A 21889-nucleotide genomic window follows, 5' to 3' on the forward strand; every position below is an offset into this window, starting at 1 on the left:
ATTTTTCAAATGTCTCCCTCTACTGGTTGGAGACCGACAATATGTTAAACAACGTTTTGGATTTGGGCCCAGGCTAACATAAAACTTTGAAGTAAAGCAGAAATTATTTTCCTAACCTACTAACAAGTGAAGTATTCCCAACACGTCAAGATCTGGTTTTCCTATGACGTGCATGACGCATGCACTGCCTCCTGATTGACAGATGCTACCAATTAATCTGAATCCCGGGAAATCAAGCACACCGTCTACAGTCAAACGCATGGCAGGGACACCAGTTTTGAGTGCTTAGTTCATTCAGTTTAAATGTAAGTGAAGTCATGGATGACGAAGGGTATTTTCAGGAGTCTGTAAATGTAAGTGAGCCTAGGCATTTTTGATGTCTGCCTTTCAATGCCTGACATTTTTGTCAGTGTGATAACTAGATAGGCTACACTGAGAAATGGCTTGGTGACCATAAACCATAACAATTTCTTTAGCATGCGACAGTGGGAACAATGTATTTTCTGACGTTCATATTATTCATTTCTTATTGAATGTACTCAATAAGTCAGCAAAAAATAAATAAAATCTGGTCATTTTTATATATAATATTTTTGATGTGTCCTGCTTGTCTCTTAATAAATCATGATTTCTCACAATCTTGCCACAATGTAGCCATAGTCTGGAACTTTTGAGAAGGTACATGCTTTTGCTCTACTGCGTATCGCTTCTGTCCTGTCACTCACATTTGTTTGTGCTTCTCCTTCCCCACCTCCTCTCTCTCTCTTGCTCTCTCTCACACACACGCAATGTGACCGTAGGACCCCACTGATTACATGTTCGAGGGGGACTTGGGCTTGCAGGGCCCGCTGCAGCTCCAAGATCCCTCCTTCCTCTCATCTCTAAACGGGCAGCCGGAGAAAGATCTCTCCGAGGACCTGGACCTCAGCTTCCTGCCTGATGAGCTCAGCACACAGGACGAGCCAGCACAGGATGCATCCCGGCCAACCCAGCAGACCCTGAATGACAGCGGTGTGTTCACAGGGGGCGCGCAGGAGGAGATGACCGCGTCGACACCAGTGGCAGGGGCTGGGCCAGGTGGAGAGGTCCCACCTGCGGCATCTCCTTTCTGCTCTCTACCCATGAGTCCAATGACACCCATGGCTCCCATGACCCCACTGACAGAGAGCTCCAAAATCATCCCACAACTTCAGTGCGTCACCTTGTACTGTTGTAGTTGCACTGGGAAATGTGGTATTCTAAGTTGTTATTGTAATAGCACACCTTCTTGTGAGTCAACAAAATGCTGAAATGAGAGGCCATTATTGGAGATCATTTGTGTTTGTTTTGGTAGAGAATGTACTGTTCAGTTCAGTTCAGATACTGCTCATGTCATTTGTTTGAACAATGAAATCTCTTCAATGTGTTCACAAGCAGGAACATTGTGTCAACGGTGAATCTGGATTGCCGTCTTGACCTGAAGTCCATTGCACTACAAGCGAGGAATGCTGAATATAATCCTAAGGTAAACATGGCAGATGTGCACTTTTTCAAGACAAGGAAAAGCTTTCACCCTTTGTATTCCCATCTCAGTTCTAAGCTTGAGACATTTTTCCTGTACATATACTGCAACTTCCCTGACATCTCCTCCCTACACTTCCATGACATTTCCTCAAAAGCAGCAAAGATCTCTTTGAATGATTGCACGTTTAGTTTGGTTGTTGACATGCCTACGCTATGAGCGCATAAACTGTTGGTTTTGTTGTGTGTTGTAGCGTTTTGCTGCTGTCATCATGCGGATCCGGGACCCCAGGACAACAGCGCTCATCTTCAGCTCAGGAAAAATGGTCTGCACCGGAGCCAAGAGGTGGGAGTTCTCATGACTAATGATTTTCTTCCCAGCTCAACCATGTATGGAAGTGTGTGTGTGTGTGTGTGTGTGTGTGTGTGTGTGTGTGTGTGTGTGTGTGTGTGTGTGTGTGTACAGGTGTGTGTGTGTGTGTGTGTGTGTGTGTCAGAGCCTGTCTTATGCTCTCTTTCTGTATGGTTATATTAAACAATGCTGCAATAGTGCATTTGAGCAGAATGTATAGAGAAAATGTACTATGAAGACCTCCAACTGAGTGAAAATTGGGTTTTAACCACCTAATTGCTTACCAGAATAATTAACACATTTTCCTTGCATTTAGTGGTTCCCTCAAGTGGTTTCTAACTTTGATGTAGACATGTAACTTTTTACGTATATGAAGTTTGTTTTCTATTATACACAAAACAGAAGGGCACTGGTTTGTGAAATGGGTTTACTGGCCTTCATTTCTAGCTATTTACGTAAGACAAATGTAGGATTTCTGCCGTGCTTGATAGTCCTCTGGTTTAGGCTTTTATGGCAGTGGGAGAAGTGTTGATTTGTTTTCTTGGCCATGTTTGTTCCAAAACAGCGAAGAACAGTCCAGGCTCGCTGCCCGCAAGTATGCTCGCGTGGTGCAGAAGCTGGGCTTCCCAGCCAAATTCCTGGACTTCAAGATCCAGAACATGGTGGGAAGCTGTGACGTTCTGTTCCCCATCCGATTGGAGGGCCTGGTGCTCACTCACCAACAGTTCAGCAGGTAAGCCCATATGGGTGTCTCAAAAAAAAAGATGCACTACTCTTTGCTTGGACAACTTGTGCGCTGTAAGCCTTTGCATTTGTCCTTGTAAAGTAGGCCAGCGGGTTAGTGTTCTGCTGGGTAAACCCACAAGATTAGAGGCTATGGCTCTCAGCGCTGTGGTTAGCATGTCCGTTTCCCAGGCTCAAGGTCCATCATTCAAATCCTGATGGTGAACTGATTATACATACTAAGATCTATGTCCATAAAAGCCTAGATTAGTCAGAAACATTTAGTGTGCAAATTGGAAATGAACTCTGTTCTGGATAATATATTGTTGCTATTTCTGCTTAATAAGTGTTATAATCTCTACTCTGCAAGCTATGAGCCAGAGCTCTTCCCTGGTTTGATCTACAGGATGGTGAAGCCACGCATTGTGCTCCTCATTTTTGTGTCGGGAAAAGTGGTATTGACAGGTGGGCCATTATGACATTTCAGCTGATCACCTACAATAAAAGTTACTTGCCATTTTTAATTTTGTATGCTGAAGTTGCATATCACTTGGACATGCATTATGCATTTTCTAAATGTCTTGTGTCTGTCTATTGCAGGAGCCAAAGAGCGGACTGAGATTTATGAAGCATTTGAACACATCTACCCAATTCTAAGGGGATTCAGAAAACAGTAAAGATTGTTTGCGCTTATTTCAAGGGGTTGGACTTACTCGTGTGGGGTGCCTACACTTAAAAATTCTATAGTAAGTTATAAAAAAGGATATATACTATAGCCTACTATTGTAGAAGTAAATGCACTTGAATCAGTTCCTTTTCAGTGCTGTAAAAAGTTATATAGATTTTGTCATAATATAATATTTAGTACATTGGTAACATATTTTTTCGATGAATGGATAGTATGTTTGCGTTGTAATTTGTTTTGTTATACTGGAACTTTTGTAATAGTTAATAAAGTAAACAAAGTCACACTCTGGTATTTGACTGAAAAGCTGTTCAATAGACTTCCATAGGCCTAACTAAAGAGGTGCGAAACACAATTAAGTGGATGGCTCAATTTTCGTCCTTTTACTAAATATTTTGAGTTTAAGCAGTTTATGGTTACATGTTACCAAAGTTTGTATCGTTTATGAATATTCCCAGGCTAGTTTTCTGGGGTTGAAAGCATGTCCGTGCTCCCCATTGGTGGAAATAGAGCATTACGTAACTGACGCACTCTCCACTTTTAGTTGACGCTTTTGCTTTTCCACGTGACCATACATACACAAACAAAGTTAATCACGTGGTCCGCAGGAGGTAAAGCTGAACAGTGACAAATAATTTCTGACCTGCTTAACGGCAGGAATTGGACTGGCTGTGTTCCCAGTCGTTATTTCATATCTCCAATTATGCTGGGAGAGGACTTTGAGTCTTTTCGAGGTCCATACCACAGATAAACGCCGGTACAATGGCATCCCCCTCAGCAAAAGAACTCGGCGCAGTCGGCCCTGTTGAGGGGACTTTAGGGGGAATGCCTGGGGCCCGACTACCTCCTCGACCGCATCACCCGTCCCCATCGACTGCAGTGCCATCGCCAGGATCTCTGATGGTGGAATCGGTGGACGATGCCGAGGGTCTCTATGTGGCTGTTGAGCGGTGCCCTCTCTGTAACACAGCTCGACGTAGACTGACCTGTGCCCGATGTATTCAGAGTGGCGATTTTATTTACTTTGACGGTAGAAATCCTGAACGGTGCGTATTAGTTAGCCGCATTTTTCTATACAGATTGTCTCTTGCAATATGTATTCGGTCAACACGGTAAAATGTCAGTGAAACGTACCACAGCACATCGGACTGGTCTGGTAAACAGTCATGGCTAATGGGTGGTAGCGTGCTAGGTAGTTAGCTTGTTTGGACAGTGTTTACAACAAAGGGAATCTTGCTAGCGAGCAGAGTTTTCGGCTAAGCTACCCTTCCTTTTGGTAACATTTTCGGTTTCTGTCGTTGTATCCCTTTGATTGTTCATATTCGTATAAACATGATCTCACAAGTATTGATATTAATACCAGTCAAGCTGTGTCAGCATGACATTTGTAAGAGTCGAAGTTGACAAGTCATGTAGCTAGCTCATGTTAGCTGTCTAGTTGAAGAACTGTCAGCAGTTTAGCAGTACCTTCAGAGGCTAACATTTCACATTGACAAGTAGTTCAAGATAATTTATGGTTGATTTTAAATGGTGTTATGACATTAAACCAAGGGAACGAGAGGCCCGCACATAATGTACTTGTATAATGTTTTGGAGTTTGGACTCGACTAACACTAAAGCCGTTCTACAAACATTGATGTTGCGAATGTCATAATGTTTTCGCCAACCTTCTCTCACCGGCGGCAATTTTGTACATGCTGAAGTAGTAGACATTTACCGATATGACAATCCTGTTAAGTTGTGTAAAAAAATCCTCTGTCTACACAGTTACAAGGAAAAATTGGAAAGACTAAAAGCGCTCAAAGATGAAAAAGAAAATCTTCAACAAAGGTAGGCCTATAAACTACACTGAATATCAATGTGTACTTAAAAAAAAGACAGAATTTCAACATTTTAATCAACAATTTCTTCGACCTTTGTCTGTTTCAGAGTTATCCAAGCCATGGACAAGAAGATTCAGGCAGACCAGCTTGTAAGTGAACACACTTAACCTGTAGATCAGATGGCCATTGAATCGTTGGCCTGGAATTTCCCAATTAGTTGCTGGATCATAATCCCTTGGCTGCTACTGTTGACAGTGCTGTTTTTGTTTTTTGACTCAGAAATGGAAGATCATGTCCTGCAAGATGAAGATCGAACAGATGAAAGAGGTCATATCTAATGGAAACGAGGAAGTAAAGAGTGGTACTGTATAGATATTTAACCCTCTCTTGACATAGCCTGCCACACAGCCTGTAGCTCTTTCTTATCTGCCTCTGTCTGCATCACTGCATGATGATTTACATACTGTATGTTTACAGTTTGTCTAATGGGTTAACACACACACACACACACACACACACACACACACACACACACACACACACACACACACACACACATACATACATACACATACTGTACACACACACACACACACAAACACACACACACACATACACACACCCCTCCACCTCCATGGAGGTTGTAGCCCAGGAAAAGCCAAGATGAACAGGCTGTTGTTACTGTTGGCACCGTGCTCTTACATAGTACATATGTGATTGTATTTTTAAACAGTTGTGTATTTTTACGCTTGTGTGTGAATGTGCAACTAACTGTGGAAAAGTGGTGTAATTATGAAGCATAATTGCAAGTTGAAGTTAAAGGTTTTTTTGTGGCTCCCTAATGATATATTTTAGGACCAAAAAAGCAACCTTGCTATCCTTGACCAACATAATCACCCTCCTCTCCACCTCTCCACCTCACATTGCGCTGGCCAGGTAAAGACCTGCTGGTGCGCTCGCAGGAGGAGAGCCAGCGACTGCAGCGACGGGCCAGCCGGCACCAGGAGAAGCGGGACAAGATCGAGCGGCACAACCGGCGGCTGGCTGAGCTGCTGGAGAGGCGGGGCCGCGAGCTACAGGGCCGGCTGGAGGCGCTGGCCGAGGTGCGGCGGGGGCACATCCTGGAGCTCATCACACACATCTTCTCCATGCAGGAGGAGAAGCAGGGCAGCAGGTGAGGACGAGGATGAACACACACACACACACACACACACACGCCCTCTCCATGCAGGAGGAGAAGAAGGGCAGCAGGTGAGGCCGAGGACGAACACACACACACACACACACACACACACACACACACACACACACACACCCATTCTCCATGCAGGAGGAGAAGCAGGGCAGCAGGTAAAGAGGAGGATGGATACACACACACACGCACACAAACACACACTATACACAAGAGTGCTAGGTGGATTATATGTTCCATTGGCTTTAAAAAGAAAAGAGTGTATTCTCAGTCAAAACTGAAGCCACGTGAACAAACTAAATGTAGATCTAACCAAAAATGGTAAATTCTGGGCTTTTCATGTGTTGTGGCTGTTGCTGCAAAGTATCTGGCTCCAATATGGCTGATGTCATGCTGTCTGTTTTTTTATTGGTATATTTCAAGTTGAATAAGTAGGTGAGACATAGCACATTTGCATTAAAAGTGGGAGATCCTTAATTAAAAAAAGAATAAAGAATATACAGTGTATTGCAAAAGTAGTCAACCCCCTTGAAATTCACCACCACTTTCACAACAACTCACATCTTGCTCCGTAAAATCCCATTGTTTATCTAATGCTTGCCAAGTTGCCAGTTAAACACGTTGGCGCTGCTGTGCCTTGCAAGTGACCGAGCACTCTTGTCGGTGCCTATTTGCGGAGTTCTTTAACAGCACTGCAGCTATGACACCAGGTTGGAAAACTGCAGCCTGGACCTGAAATCTGAATCCGTGTTGCAGAGACCCGGCCGACGTGGCTGCAGAGAGTGACCTTACCCTGACCTCCAGCACGGTGAGCGAGCTGGCAGAGGCGCGCCGGACCACCTACCTGTCCGGCCGCTGGATCTGGGACGACCAGAACGGAGAGACCAGCATCAGCATCACCGGCCCCCACGTCACGCTGCCCAGCAACGGAGACTGTTCCGCCTACTACAGCTGGGTGGAGGAGAAGAGCACTACCCAAGGCCCAGGTACCCACCAGACAGAGACATCATAAGGAAAGGAATTAGGGAGTGTTCCGGAAGGCATGATTGTTCTATTTTATCTTGTCTGTTTATCGTGTAGAATACTGTAGAGAATATTGGATTTGGTAAGACTGGGCCCTTTTCAAAGTCCCTGGTCATTGAGTATTTCTCCATTGTCAAGTGTATTTTGCAATAAGAATGAAAGAAAGGAACACGAGTAGGTACTATTCAGGGAGGAAGTGTGATGTAATCAGTAAATCTCAGCAAACAAGTTATTCACTTGTAATGTAGAAGGGAAGGAAACTTTTTGGTGTACAAAAGTTACTGAGGATGATTTCCACAATCATCCCTGTAGAGCTATTTTGAGAGCATTTACTCTGCGGTAGAGGGCACTTCAGATTTGTTTGGTTTTCAGTTTCTAAACTAAACTGTGTTCAGGTTCACTAATCACGTTAAGTCGTTAAGCAGACATGTTTATGCAAAACAGTTTACCAGTTATACTACTTCTTCACTGTGGCATTTCACCTCCCAGAGAAAACAACCTTCTGCTGGTTCTCCACATACCTCTACTAGTTCAGCCACAAGAACTCTTCTGCTTCCACACATTATACACACATCATATAATGGCAGCTCAGGCATCAAAAGTGCTGTAGTACGATTTGAATTTGATAGGGCACAAATGTGACCCTGTAAAGCGGAACCAGTCGTTTTGATAAAATTTCCTGAATTAAGTTATTGTGCTCACGTGAACGGCCATAAACTAAGCTTTCCAACGATATGTATATCGAGGGTATTACACAAACTATCGCTAAGATAACCGCATCCAAAGTTGACATGGTTCTCCTGTCACGATATGCCAGAAGAGGAGAAAACACCTTTTTAAGCGGCACGTGCACAACGGGAATGACAGCAAATGTGTTGAATCTTCGCCAGGTTTAACAGTCAAAACATATGTTTTTCCGTGAAATGCGTTCACGATATGAAACTGTAGACTGTATACAGTCGAATTATGCGAAAACGTGAAATTCAACATTTTAACCCGGAAGTTTGTTATTGTTGATTTTCTCAAAATAACGTTGTGCGCAAAACGACTGATTTCGCTTTGAATGGTCACAAATAAGAGAGGAGAGATGACATCCCTCTGTTCTGTCATTTTGCATCATATCACTTGTTTATTCATGGGTTTCATCAGGTCCCTTTCCCCAGGTGTAGAAAATCAAGCACTTAGATTATGCTTGCATGATCATGCTTGATTATGAATGCAGATAGTACTTGATTAAATACACCTGTGGAAAGGCACCTGATGAAACCCGTGAATTGACTGTTAAAGTAAATATAGCTATGGCTGTGGTTTACAGTGACTCATCCAGGGCTTGAAGTGTTCTGGCACTGTGCTTGAATTCAGGCATGAGCCGGTGCGTTCAGGCTTCGAAAATATAGTAAATATGACATCTTCATAAAAATGTCTGATGGCTTCAGGCACAGAAATGTGCATTGCTTTAAGCCCTGCATATCTAACGCTGCGTCCTTTGGTCCCCTGCTCCAGAGCTGGATCACATTAACCCCGCCCACACCATCAGCGCTGCCCTGTGCTACGCCACCCAGCTGGCCAACATCCTGTCCCACATTCTGGACGTCAACCTGCCCAAGAAACTGTGCAACAGGTATGAGCAGAGGACATTTGTATGATGGTATTTTCCAGCCAATGATGTATCATGTATAATTACCACAAATGTGTTTTATTATGTTGAAATACAACTGTCTTGTATACTTCTGATTTGTTTTCCGTTCAGCGAGTTCTGTGGTGACAACTTGAGCCGCTACAGATTCACACGGGCCCTCACCAAACTCAACACCAACATCCTGCATCTCTGTTTCTCCCAGGTATTGCATTGCTCTCCCCATCCCACATTTATGAGCGTTCTGAACACTATTCACAGTCCAATTCAGTCAAGTAATTAAAGTAGTTTTCAATCAAGTATTTTCATGTTTTTATGCCTAATGAGAAGCTTGTTAGAATAGAAACTGGTCAACCTCATGGTGTATTAACAGTAGATTAAGGCTTTGTGTTCAGAGGAAAGGGAAAAGAGTCTGTGCATAAATAAAACACAACTCCACATGTGGAGCATTGCTGTTGCTCACCTGTTTCATATTGTTACAACGTGTTGTTTGTTGTAGCACGTCGAAAGTGATCTCCTGCATCCTCATCACACCCTGAGGAATATCATGTTTCTGGTCTCCCCTGAAAACAAAAACCTCGGCAGGTGAGTGAACCTGTGACTCGCTCTACCACGTCTTCTCTTGTCTGTTTTCGCTGCCTCAGAAATACAAATCCAGTTTGGAAAATTCACTCGTTCATGTTGTGTATCATTTTTGCCCAGATTACAAAAGTACTGTCTTGTGAAGACGGCGCTGTCACTTTAGGAGATGTGTCACCTACATTTTACATTTAGTCATTTAGCAGATGCTTTTATCCAAAGTGACTGACAGACGTCCGTTGTCCCCGGAGCAACTCGGGGTTAAGTGCTTTGCTCAAGGGCACAACAGTGGAAGCTGGGAATTGAACCCACAACTTTTCTGGCTGCTGCATGCTAGCCCAGCTCCTTAGCCACTATGCTACCACCGCCCCTTGGGTTGTTACGGCAGAGAATAAATTCTTCTGTCTCTAACCCTAAAACTGGGCCGTACCGAATCCTTTGTGTGTGGTGTGTCCCGCAGGACGGGTCCGTTTGAGGCCAGCGCTGACCTGGAGGAGTCCATGGAGTTCGTGGAGCCGGAGGCGGCCGGGCCGGCCGAGGAGAGTGGCGACGAGGCGCCCAGCGACGAGGAGACGGACCTGGGCACGGACTGGGAGACGGTGCCCAGCCCGCGCTTCTGCGACATCCCCTCGCAGCCCATGGAACTCTCGCAGAGCACGGCCATGCAGGCGTCCCAGCCGGCGGGCAACGCCGGGGGCATGATCTCCTCGGCCGCCGCCTCCGTCACCTCCTGGTTTCGCGCCTACACCGGCCAGCGCTGACCGGAGCCGGAGGGGGTCACCGAATCAGCTGATGCTGTAGCTATGCAAAAAAAAGAGAGAAAATACTCTTAAAAAAAAAAAAAAAAATACTACAAAAAAGACCACACACTTCTGTGTTGCGTTGCTATCTTTATCTGTCTGTCAGCCTCTCTTTCTCTTCTGCTGTCAGCTTGCACACTGGGAGGAAAGAATGACACACAGGCCAATGATTTAAAACGGAAAAAAGGGATGTCTTGTTTTTAACTGAGATCGCATGTTCATGTGTGGCAAGACGGAGCTTGTGTTTTTTTTTTGGTTTTTTTTCAAAAATACCGACTGAGATGGTTCTCACCACGGTTCGTCTGACACAAAAATGAGTGTCAGTGTCAGGCTGAGGCTGTACAAAGAAGCATGCGAAAGAAAGACTGGAGTTGTCATGACTGGATGCCGAGAAATGGTCACAGGAGTTTGTTGGCCCCCTTTGCATTCTTCTCACCACAGCTGTCAGCCCTCGACTCCTCTTTCTCCTCTCTTGAGTTCTCATCAGTCGGCAGCTGAGCGGAGACAATGCCTGCTATACCACAGACCCAACCCTAGAGGCTGAGGGAACGCAGGACTTCTCGAGCTGTGAGAGGACAAGACTGCTCAACTTTCAGCCCATTTCTCACAGTCCTTACTGTACGACATCTGTTTTGAGGCTGGATGGAAACAAATGGAGTGGCTTTTTTTTTTTTTTTTAAGATTAAATGGTGTGTGTGTGTATGTGTGTGCGTGCGTGTGTGCGTGTGTGTGTGTGTGTGTGTGTGTGTGTGTGTGCGCGCGGGGGCACGTATGTATGTTGGCTTGCATTTGTGTCACCTGACAGGATGTCAAGCATAGGAAGCTTGCCCAGAGGGGTAAAGACAGATCGTCTCTTAGAGATGCGCCCCTCAACTTATGACTCTTACGCATCAACAGCTTTACTCTTCTATTGACCTACCACTACTGAATGTTCGGAGAAGTAAACGGCCGCTGTCGGATCACCGACAAGTGGACATGAGCACCTTTGGTTATTTGAGATGTGACTTGGAAAAGACAAAAAACTGACAGTAGGACATCAGTACAGTATCCACTATGCCAGCAGATGTCATCTTATGTCACACTTGTTTCTTTTAGTGGTCTTAGTTAATGTGTGAGTTTCTTAACTGTTGAATACAGCATATTCAGATGTCATGTCCATGTCACTATGGAAAGCTATATTGTACTTTTGTGTGACTGTGTGCAAAGACCTACATCTCAGACTAGGAAGCCTGATTTATTTTTTAAGGGTTGAGGGTTTGATTGATATAGATCTGTCCATATAAATGGCAGGCATTATGAGGTAATGTCATGGTTAAGTCTTTGTTGCCATAAAAAAATGAGAACCTTACATGCACTGGTTGTACTTTGTTGCTAACAGGATGTCAAATGGCCTACTACACTGTACTGTTTGTCAGGCGTGGGTGAGTTTGTTTCCCATATTCAGTATAGTTTATTTTCTTTTTGTAATGTTACAACACCACAGCGCCGCAGTGTTGACCTCCATTTTGGACTGATGTTTTGATTTTCCACACTCCTCAATAAAAAAAAGCCTGGAGATTTGAGACCACCTGAAGTCAAGATAAGATTTTCAGCGTATTGGAATGTTAAATGTGACACTTCCCAAAACCACAGTCTGCTAGATAGCATCATCTCTCACAATGCAGTGAATTACATTTCTGGGTTAAGTTCAACAATGAATGCAATATTTAGTTTGACTAAGTGATCTTGGAGCATATTTGACTGAAAATGTAGCCTTGTTCTTCCCAGGTTTCCAGTAATGTACAGCAATACACGCCCCCCTCCCATTTGAACTCTGTGGCCTAGATTTAATAAACTAGTTTTGCTCAGCCAATCAAAATCAGGGAGACACCATTACCCAAAGGCACCTGACAGCATGTATATAGGGCAGTGGTTCTCAATACTGCTCCTGTGCTCTTGATTCATGTCGGTTTCCATCTTTTGAGTACTTCCCTCAACCAGTGGAGTTGATTAAAGCCACTTCAAGAACACTAATTTCAATCAGGTGAGTTTTAATGCGGGATGGATCATAGATATTCAGGGCAAGGGAGACTCTTGGAGCATGGTGATTATGCTGGTCTAGCATGCAGTTGCCAGAAAACTGGTGGGTTTGATTCCCAACTGCCGCCACTGTAACCTTGAGCAAAGCAATTAGCCCCACTCACTCCAGAGAGGCTGGCCCTGTTAAAACGGATGTCTGTAAATTGCTTTGGAGAAAAGCATCAACCAAATTAATAAGTCATAACAACAAAACAATACTTAGAATGGCCTACATCAGTGACTTACCAGTGCTAAGCGTCTTGCAAGAGCAAGGGTCACATTCTCAAGTTCAGTATGGATGTGCTACAGGCATATACCGCCTGGAAAATGTCGTATGAAGGTGTAACGCTGCGCTAGATCCATAGGGATCAAACCACATCGGACCTTCCCTCTGCCGTAGTCAGAGGTCATAAATAAGCTTGTGTCCAGACAGAGTGGTGGCGAGTAGATGACTCATTTAATGAATGGTGCAGTAGTTGTAGCTGACAGTTCAAGTACGGTAATTTGTAAAGTCTCATAACAAAGGACATAACAGGAGTTCAAGTGCCAAACTGTGATGAATTATCATTGCCTTTTATGTTCACACACTTGAACCAAGTATGTTATGACTGAGGGGCATGTGAATAGGGCAGCAAATGCAAAACATTAGAACAGAGCCACGTTGAACAGGGGCACTGAGCAGTTCTCTCCTTCAAAGGCATTCCACAGCATCGCATGGGGGCTCTGCTGCACGAAGCACAGGAGATGGGTGGGTTGATTAAAGCATTTCGTAACATTGTAAAACACTGTAGTTCAGGTACCACAACAGTATGAGTAACTGATATGAGGGTAAACAATAGATTATAGACAATGTGATACAAAATGCCTTATGCTTTCTAAATCCAACAAATTCATTTTTATTTGTAAACACACCAGGGACACAGATGGTTTGATTTTTTCATTTCTGTCTTTTATTGACATTAATACTTTTGATAAAAGTCCATTAAGGCCAACATCTCCCAACTTCCATTGCAGAATATAGTCCATCTTATATACTGTACATACAGGACGTACACTTTGTGGGAAGAATATGAGAGAACACTAAAGGAAAGGCAAGAGCAGCCGTTGACAAATCTCTCTATGAATGCACTTTACCACAGTAAAATGTATCGAGAGGCAGAGAACAGTAGAGAACCTGTATACAATATAATCCTTTTAAAAAAAGAATCTGAAATACACTTACACTTCTAATTATTTTTTTTAAGTTCTTTTAAAAAAAGGCAAAAAAAAAAACAAAGTTCGGTAAGAAATGGAAAGCACTGGGGGTCACAATCCTGCCCATTTCAATGGCCTGTCAGCAAAGCCTACAGTAAAAGTATGGTAAACACCAATCTTTCAAATATTCTTTTAATTTTTTGTATGATCGTATGTATACACAGACAGTTTATGTCTGGATATATATAGATATATATATATATATATAAAAAAGAAACTTTTTAAAAAGGAAACCATTTCAACCGACAGAAAAGAAAATGCATTCAAGTTATACACATGCAACCATTCTTCACCCTGTAGTAGATAGATATATCTATATATGATGTGTTTGATTGATGCTTTGTACAATGTAAACAGGTGAGCTCAGAAAACCATCCACCCACCTCCCTCTCACAACCTAGAATAAGCACCCAAGCCTGTGAGGGACCGAGCAGGAAAGAAGGGTGTAGGGCTGGTGTGTGTGTGTGTGTGTGTGTGTGGCCACAAAGGCAAGCAGGGTGCATGGCCATACACGCTTGCCCACAGCATTCAGGGATGCCCAGTGTGTAGATGTACAGGAAACTGACAGAGAGAGAGAGAGAGAGAGAGAGAGAGAGAGAGAGAGAGAGAGAGAGAGAGAGAGAGAGAGAGAGAGAGAGAGAGAGAGAGAGAGAGAGAGAGAGAGAGAGAGAGAGAGAGAGAGAGAGAGAGAGATATATTAATGCTTAGCTGGGAAACAAATGGTGTCGCGTCAGGGTGCTTCAGTATGCATCAAAATGAACAGTCAGGACAAACATTACAGAGATGCTCTTTTCAAATATAACTTAGTCAATGTTCAATTAATGCTCGTTCCAAACAAAACCACAACAATTCATTCAAGCAAGCAGGCCCCACACAGCGTTTCTGTTAAGGAAACCGTTGGAGTGGGCAAGTCTTGCAGACTTTAAAGTGCAGACCGACTGCCACAACCTGAGGAGGGGTTATCATAGGCCAGCTGGTCATGATTGACAGGAGGTTGGGTAGGTGGGGGGAGGAGGGGGGGGGGGGGGGGGGGGACAGAGGGGAAGATCCAGCGATTCCTTAATGAGTTTGAGCAACCTGCTCACACATCCATCCCAGAACACATAAAAATAAAAGAAAAAAAATCATTACTTTCAAAATTTATTACACTCATATGGCAACATATTGATGCAAACACACACAGCCCTCACAGATAAAAAGCATACTGATTTCATTTTTTTTGTTGCACTTTGCCCATATATATTGTCCCAATCCCATTCCTCCCTCCCCAGAACACACACACACACACACACAGACACATCCATCATACATGCACACAAACACACCCCCACTCTAGGCCTCATCATCACCCTCTCTGTTCTTATAGATTGGCATGTTCATGCGGTGAAAGGTGGGCACCCAGCGGTTGTCGTGGAGGCCCACGTTGCAGCCGGGCGCGTCCTTGTGGGCCCCCCGACAGCACATCCAGTATCCGGGGCCGTAGGGCATGGCCTGGCAGTAGGGCTTGTGGTGCCAGCGGCAGAGCGACACGTCGCCCCGCCGGTAGTGCTTCTTGCACTGCTTGCACGGGTCGTCGCGGTACCGCGGCTCCGACACCCAGCGCGAGTCGGTGGGCCGCACGTCGTAGCTCTCGATGACCGACTTGAAGTAGCGGCAGGTGCACTTGAGGGCGGCCAGGGCCTGGGTGGGCAGCAGGCTGAAGATCTGGACCAGGACGTGGTGCGGCAGCACGGCCAGGTAAGGCTGGGGCTCCAGGAGCTGCTGGATCTTGAAGCGCATCTCCAGGAACTCGTGCGACACCTGCCGGCGCAGGGGAAACGCCACCTCGCGGCCCGTGCTGTCGCTTTCCTCCCCGTCGTCGTCAGGACCGGCGGAGAAGGCCGTCACATGATCACTACAATCATTGTCCGCACCCGTGTGCAAAGTCTGTGCCTTTCCTGCAAGTGCAGGCGACTGCGGCGCTTTTGATATCCTGGACGAGCCCCCAAATTGGGTAGAGTCCCGAGGCTTAGGGGGAATGGAGGCGTCCACAGTTATGCATATTTTTGGGTGGGTAATAGTCTCTGTGTGATGGGGCGTTCTCCGTTCAGACAGAAGCTGAGCTGGAGACTGTCTGAAGAACAGCATGCCTGGCATGGGCTCCTCAACCTCGATTGTTCCAGGCAGCTCTGGAGCAGGAGGCTGCAGACGCTCAAAGTCCTTCTCTGCTCTCTTCCTCGTATCTAGTACTCTGCACTCCACCTGAGCTAGCTGGGCCTCTCTGGTCTTGTCCACTCTCTCTACGACCACAGGAGGCTCACAGGGGAGAGGTGAGGTCAAGGACTCAGATTGAGATTTGGGCTGATTGCTCTCCTCCACTGATGGCCCTTCAACTAGATGCTGATCGTCCACCTGGCGGTCAGCAGGCGATTCTGGCGGCGTCGGGGCCTGATAAGGCTCCGAGCCGGCCAGCAGGACGCGAGCCACGTTGCGTCGCAGGCTGTTGTTGCGCGAAAGCTCGCCCGACTCGCGAGAGCTCTGCCTTTTCAGGCACTCCGACTCCAGCCGGGCCACCATGTCCTGCACCCGCACGCTCTCCGGCTCCTCCTGACCATCCACCGCCTCCACCACTTTGGACTCCGGCACGAGCAGGGGGGGTTTTGGCAGCGAGATTGTGCTGGAATTGCGAGAAACAGGCTTGGAGTCCATGTGTTGGTCGCCATTCGCCAACTGCTCCAGTAAGGCCACCATTTCCACCACAGAGACCATCCTGCCCCCTTCCTCCCCTTCCACTTGAGGCGATCCCTCCTCCGACTCGTCGGCAGGGTGAGCTTGCGTCTCGCTTATGGGGACTGGAGGAGGTGGTCTCCCTGGATTCTGCGGTCTCTGGATGTCTGGGCCTTTCGATTTGTCCATTTTGCCCAGCCTCCGACGCTTGGCCAACGAGCCGCCCTCACCCCAGCAGCCCTTGCTCTTCATCGAGCACGTCAAGCGGGTATCCTGTTGACCTCCCTCTCCCACCGGGGCAGAGTCGCCCACCCCGCCGCCAACACCGCCGTCGTTCGACCTCCCGCGCTGCCGACCGGCAAAGATGGCGATCTTCTCCTTGGTGTTGCCTGGCTTGATGACCGCCCAGATGTCCAGGGGCCCGTCGCCATCCTCGCTCTGGTATATCCGCAGCGAAGCTTCATTCTCCAGCCCCGCAGGGGTAGCCAGGAGCAGTAGGGAGCTCGTCAGGGCCACCTTAGCAGGCACAGGAGGGTTCCCTTTGCCCTTTCGTGCTGCCCAGGAGCTGCTCAGTTTGTTGTTGTTGCTGTTGGTGGTGGTGTTTGTGGTGTTGGCAGAGGAGGAGGAAGAGTTGAGTGTGTTGGTGGAGAGGACGCTCAGTGGACAGCGGTTGGCTGTACCGCCGCCAGGGGAGGCCACCAGAGGGCAGGGCGTGCGCAAGCCCCACTCAGGCTTGAGCGCCCCCTGCTGGTCCACGTGCAGGCCGCAGGGGCCCTCCACCACAGACTCCTTCTTCTGGGGGTTGGGGTATGGCTTGAGGTGCATGCTTGCTAACCTGCACACAAAACAGCAAGGGGGGGGGACACAAACACAGAATTAGGATAGTATTCATAAACACCACATAATCAAAATAAAGAGAACTCCACAAACGGAAACAATGTGAACTCCACAAACAGAAACAATGTGATCAACAAAATGCAAACTATGGATTACTCAGAAGTCTTGAGGATTAAGATCTAAGGATTAACTTTTCTAGATCATATTATTTTCTTATGGGCTTTAGAAGGTCAATCAAAAAAAGTTGTAGACAGTAGGTTGCCCTTTATTCTCCCAAAGTTATGCACTGTGGGCATAAAACACTTAAGTCAGAGTCTGAATGGTGAGTGTGATGGTGAGAAAATAAACTCTGGGAATGATTTTCTTTTTTTTTAATGTGGGCTCAATGTAATGCCATGTCTGTACAAGGAAGAGAATACTAGTAGTATTTCCATAATATAATAAGCTGCAAAACTACTGCTTAAATGCCTTGCTACCCAACATCACGCTGACTTACTGGAATCGGGTGGCAATAAGGAACCACCCACGGCTCCAAAAGCCAACCACACTCTTTCACAGCAAATACTGTAATCGCTAATTATACTAAAACACAGGCTGTGTGCACGCCACAGTAATTCGAAGCGAGCTTTACAAGTGTCAATCTAGCTGGTGCGCTTCGAGCAGCATGCCTACAGGAGCAGTTGGCTGGAATACGGAGACAGATTGATGGCTTCGCCCCGGACGGAGGGGGAACAGGACTAGTGCCTGAGGGGCGCTGTGGACGCCCCCATACCCAAATGTCTCGTTCTCTCCAGCCAAAAGCCATCTCCTCCTCCTCCTCCTCCTCCTCCTCCTACACCCACCCACTCACCCATTCCCTTCTGCACTTACAGTACATGCAGCTTCATGCTCAACCCACACAGTAGGAAATACTGGAGCTCCTAGTAAAGCCTGCGTGGAGAATTGGAGTGGAATATGTGTGCTCTTCTACAAATTCCCTACACGTTTCTACATCATTTGTTTTCGAAGGGGGAAACGTATAGGGCGCTTAGATGAGACGTCTCTGATCAGTTCCAGAGGCAGGCAGATCATTATGCAAGACATGTAACCGCAGTGTAATGCAATATAGCATAATATGATGAAATCAGCCCTTATAAAAACCATCCAGTTAAGGCTTGTTGAAATTTGGATTTCAGCATTACATGAGAACACGGCCAAGTAGATCCCCCCCCCCCCCCCCCCCCCCCCCCACCCCCCCCACACACACACACCCCTTCCTACTACTACCACACACACTTTTTTTCCCTTCTTTCTCTCCTCCACTCTCCCAGTGTTTCTCTCTTGCACATGTCTTGGAGATGAGAGAAGTCACACTAAACCTGCTAATGGCTCACAAAAGGCCCTCCTGTTCTTCACCCCCCACACACACACACACACACACACACACACACACACACACACACACACACACGGCTAGACACAGCTGGGCTCTTACACAATCACTTCCTTACCACGTGCATTTACACTTACACACATGGGCACACTTTCACACGGACAAGCACATGAGAATATGAGTGAGGGCCTCCCAAATGTACAAGTTCTTTTACATGTACTATGGTTGTTGTGTCCTATTAATAACCAAATCAACTAAGAACTGCATGAGCTATATTTGTCTGTCTGCTACGGTTTCTTAGACGGTTCATCATTAATGCAGTATAATGCTACTGGTATGCTTCTGAATTGTGTAAACAAGAGTTCAACTGTGCAGTTCACATGGCTTCACTCACTAGTTAGTTAGGACACTTGACAGTGTGGATGATCTCCATCCTTATCGCTACACCAACGAACATTGCCGTTAATCAGTAATGACTATACGCAAACCAATGACAATGACTTAGCATGTATGCTAACATGCATAGTCAACCACAGGGTGCTAACAAGCCTATTCCTCACTGGCACACAACCTAAAGCATTCTAACAAGTACGCATCTCTGACACACACAAAGACAGCGTGCAATGGACATCGATATATACACACATACACACTTCATCTTTCCCTCCCACACACTATGCAACTGTACATGTGCATAAGTTTGAGTGTGTGACAGAGTGTGTGTATTAGAGAGAGAGAAAGTGTGTGTGTGTGTGTGTGTGTGTGTGTGTCAGTGAGAGACAGCCCTGGCTTGCAGCAGGCAGACTGAAGTGCTTATAAGGCATTCCTCCTCTGCAGATCCTAATAATGGGGACAGGAGAGAGAGGAGGAGGGGGGCAATCTCACGTGACCAAATCAGGGATGGCATTCTTCAAAGTGTGTGTCTGAATGTGTGTGAGGACAAGTTATTCAGGGGCAAGTCACGAGGGGCGCGCACACACACACAGACACACACAAATTAGTGGGTGGGTGGGTGGCTTTGAGGGGCTGTGGTCTCCCATTGGGCATCCAGCACCAGTCATGGAAAATTGCATGCCACAAGGAGAGTGTGGCCAGTTGGTGCGTCCTTGGAAGGCCAACAAACAACCCCGCCACCCCCCGAAACACACACACACACACAGATTCACACTCACTCACAGAGCCTCTTGGACACACAGACACACACACAGAGCCAAGACACCGCTCAAATTTCCAGAATAAGCAGAAATAAGCAGTTTATTGAGCCTCGATGACATTGTCGTTTTGCCATTATTGAGGTAGAACAGAAAAAAAACAACACGAAACCCCAAAGTGGGGCAACAAGCGAGCATGCCGCGCCGGCAGTGGCTTGCGTCTCCATGGAGACAAGACTTGCATTTCCTGGCACAAGTCCTCACCCTGACTTCCTATGCTTGCCAGCTTGCTTGAGCCTGTACAGTGTGTGTACACACACACACAGAGATTCTTTCTAGGGGCCCTCTGGGTCAAACCAGTGCTTTTCCATGCCTCAAAAGGGAGGCAGAAAAAAAGAAAAGAAAAAGTCAGCTTAAAGCAGCGAGAGTAATCCCTCAGACTTGCCCTGTGCCTTACTACAGTAGCACGTGAACGCTGATCACTAGAGCTGAGCTATTAGGACTTCAAGAGTGTGTGCGTGATTGTGTTTAAGGGTCAAGATTTTTCTTTTTTTTTTTTAGCCACAAGAATTCACCCCATTTGGAGGTTGGCGTGTTTGTGTGCGCTCAGAAGCGGCACAAAAAAAGGAGGTCAATGCGCGACACAACCGCAGTTGTTTGCATATTTCCACGGCGTTCAAAGGGAACTGTGCTCTCTTCACACACCATATGCTTGACACGTGTTGCGACACACTAATGAACATTTGATGACCGCAAATCAGCACCGGGTCGGGTCAGAGCACGGGCCTTTTTCTGAGAGGCCCTGCATGCAGCAGCAGCAGCGCCGCTGTGATGGACCGGGTCTCGGCACCGCTGGACATGTTCCCGTCCAGAGCTGGCCGGCCCGGAGCTGCTCCGTTTTACCCATTACTCAACCTGGCAACCGCAAGCAGGCCCACCCAGATCACATCTCTCCCTCTCCCACACCCCCCCATTCTCCATCTTTGTTTGCTTCTGTCCGCCCAGCTAACCTTCTTAATTCCTCGTCCATTTCAAACTTGTTTATTTCTTGTATTTTTCTAAGTACCTCTCCATCCTGCCGCTGCTTCGCTTTCTATGCGTTCACCAGTCGCCTCTCCCCCTTTCTCCTCCACTAGCAATTTCCCAATCCCGCCCCTCCCTCCCGTGAACCCCTAGAAACCTCACTCACCTCACAAATAGAGACCAAAACATGTGTCAGAGCAAATAGGAACTGAAGCATGAGACAGGGGGGTGCAGAGTGGGGCAAAAGGGTGGGGGAGTTGCGTGACGGGGCATTATGTAAAAGACAAACAATCAACGAGGCAAAAAAAAAAACACAGACAGATGCTGCAGCCCTGGACAAGCAAAGTCAGGCAACGGAGAGCTAAGCGGAGATGACCTCATCAAACCGACTCTTGCGCTGCTTCGATTATTAACTCGATCCCTTCTCCCGATTCCCCTCGCCCTCTCCCTCTCTCCACCCGCTGTGACTCCCACCCCCCTGTAGGAGGCCAGCCAGGGAACCTGTCCAACATGGGGGGAAAGGGTTGGAGTGGGGGGGGGGGGCAGGGAGAAGTCAGAACAAGCAACAGAACGGAAAAAAAAGGGATGAAGTCACTATCGCGGAGCCTCGGCTCCAATTATTCTGTAACACTGTGTTCTTCCTGCATCTGGGCCCTCGGCACGCGCCTCTACATGTGTTCCCCACACAGGCAGGCAGAGCAGCAGGCAGAGGGGCAGGCAGGCAGGCGCGGCACAGTGCCTGAGAACGCACAGGCAGCCGAGCGCCGTGGGGGTGGGTGGGAGTGGATGGACGTGGACGTGTAGAAAGTGTGTGTGTGGTTGTGTGTGTGTGTGAGAGAGAGTGTGTGGTGGGGGGGATAATTATGGATGAGGTAACAGCTCTGGCTTTAGCTCAGGCTCCGCATATATTTGCAAACAGAGTACAGAGGAGGAGGGGAAAATCAATCTAAGGTGTGTGTGTGTGTGTGTGTGTGTGTGTGTGTGTGTGTGTGTGTGTGTGTGTGTGTGTGTGTGTGTGTGTGTGTTTCTGCTATCAGTTTCCTTAGCGACATTATGGTCCGAAGGAGAACGAACACTAAAACACAAACACACACACACACACACGACAGAAGTCTCGTTCCTTGCTTTAATACAATCACAGAGTGGGGTCAAGAGTCCATAAGGGATGATGACTG

At 46.7% G+C, this 21889-nt stretch overlaps 3 protein-coding genes across 5 annotated transcripts in view; 2 read left to right on the top strand and 1 right to left on the bottom strand.

Annotated features, from left to right (window-relative positions):
- Positions 1-233: 233 nt before the first annotated feature.
- tbpl2 (TATA box binding protein like 2) lies at positions 234-3551 on the top strand. The gene is made up of 7 exons (XM_062522974.1): positions 234-353; positions 801-1192; positions 1417-1504; positions 1755-1846; positions 2418-2585; positions 2946-3040; positions 3176-3551. Exons 1-7 carry the CDS (start codon positions 318-320, stop codon positions 3250-3252), a joined length of 948 nt encoding a protein of 315 aa, XP_062378958.1. The 5' UTR covers positions 234-317; the 3' UTR covers positions 3253-3551.
- Positions 3552-3854: 303 nt separating this feature from the next.
- On the top strand, positions 3855-11875 carry atg14 (autophagy related 14). Its single transcript, XM_062522904.1, has 10 exons — positions 3855-4306; positions 5028-5090; positions 5190-5232; positions 5363-5444; positions 6020-6257; positions 7032-7261; positions 8802-8919; positions 9049-9139; positions 9434-9519; positions 9974-11875. Exons 1-10 carry the CDS (start codon positions 4023-4025, stop codon positions 10272-10274), a joined length of 1536 nt encoding a protein of 511 aa, XP_062378888.1. The 5' UTR covers positions 3855-4022; the 3' UTR covers positions 10275-11875.
- A 1423-nt stretch (positions 11876-13298) lies between these two features.
- The window catches only part of fbxo34 (F-box protein 34), a 20374-nt gene continuing 11783 nt past the window's right edge, over positions 13299-21889 (bottom strand). For all 3 annotated transcript variants that reach the window (XM_062522907.1, XM_062522905.1, XM_062522906.1), the window contains exon 3: positions 13299-17166. In XM_062522907.1, coding sequence (XP_062378891.1) covers positions 14958-17166 — 2209 coding nt within the window. In that variant the 3' untranslated portion in view covers positions 13299-14957. The remainder of the gene's footprint in view (positions 17167-21889) is intronic.

Source organism: Sardina pilchardus, chromosome 20, assembly GCF_963854185.1.
Source record: "Sardina pilchardus chromosome 20, fSarPil1.1, whole genome shotgun sequence".
Lineage (NCBI taxonomy): Eukaryota > Metazoa > Chordata > Actinopteri > Clupeiformes > Clupeidae > Sardina > Sardina pilchardus.

Bases quoted from the DNA above. Each gene is read 5' to 3' on its own strand.
- atg14 (XM_062522904.1), top strand. From the start codon at position 4,023: ATGGCATCCCCCTCAGCAAAAGAACTCGGCGCAGTCGGCCCTGTTGAG. The intron at 5,233-5,362 runs GTAAGTGAACAC...TTTTTGACTCAG, and splicing joins AGATTCAGGCAGACCAGCTT to AAATGGAAGATCATGTCCTG. The intron at 8,920-9,048 runs GTATGAGCAGAG...TTTTCCGTTCAG, and splicing joins CCCAAGAAACTGTGCAACAG to CGAGTTCTGTGGTGACAACT.
- tbpl2 (XM_062522974.1), top strand. From the start codon at position 318: ATGGATGACGAAGGGTATTTTCAGGAGTCTGTAAAT. The intron at 1,847-2,417 runs GTGGGAGTTCTC...GTTCCAAAACAG, and splicing joins GTCTGCACCGGAGCCAAGAG to CGAAGAACAGTCCAGGCTCG. The intron at 3,041-3,175 runs GTGGGCCATTAT...TGTCTATTGCAG, and splicing joins GGGAAAAGTGGTATTGACAG to GAGCCAAAGAGCGGACTGAG.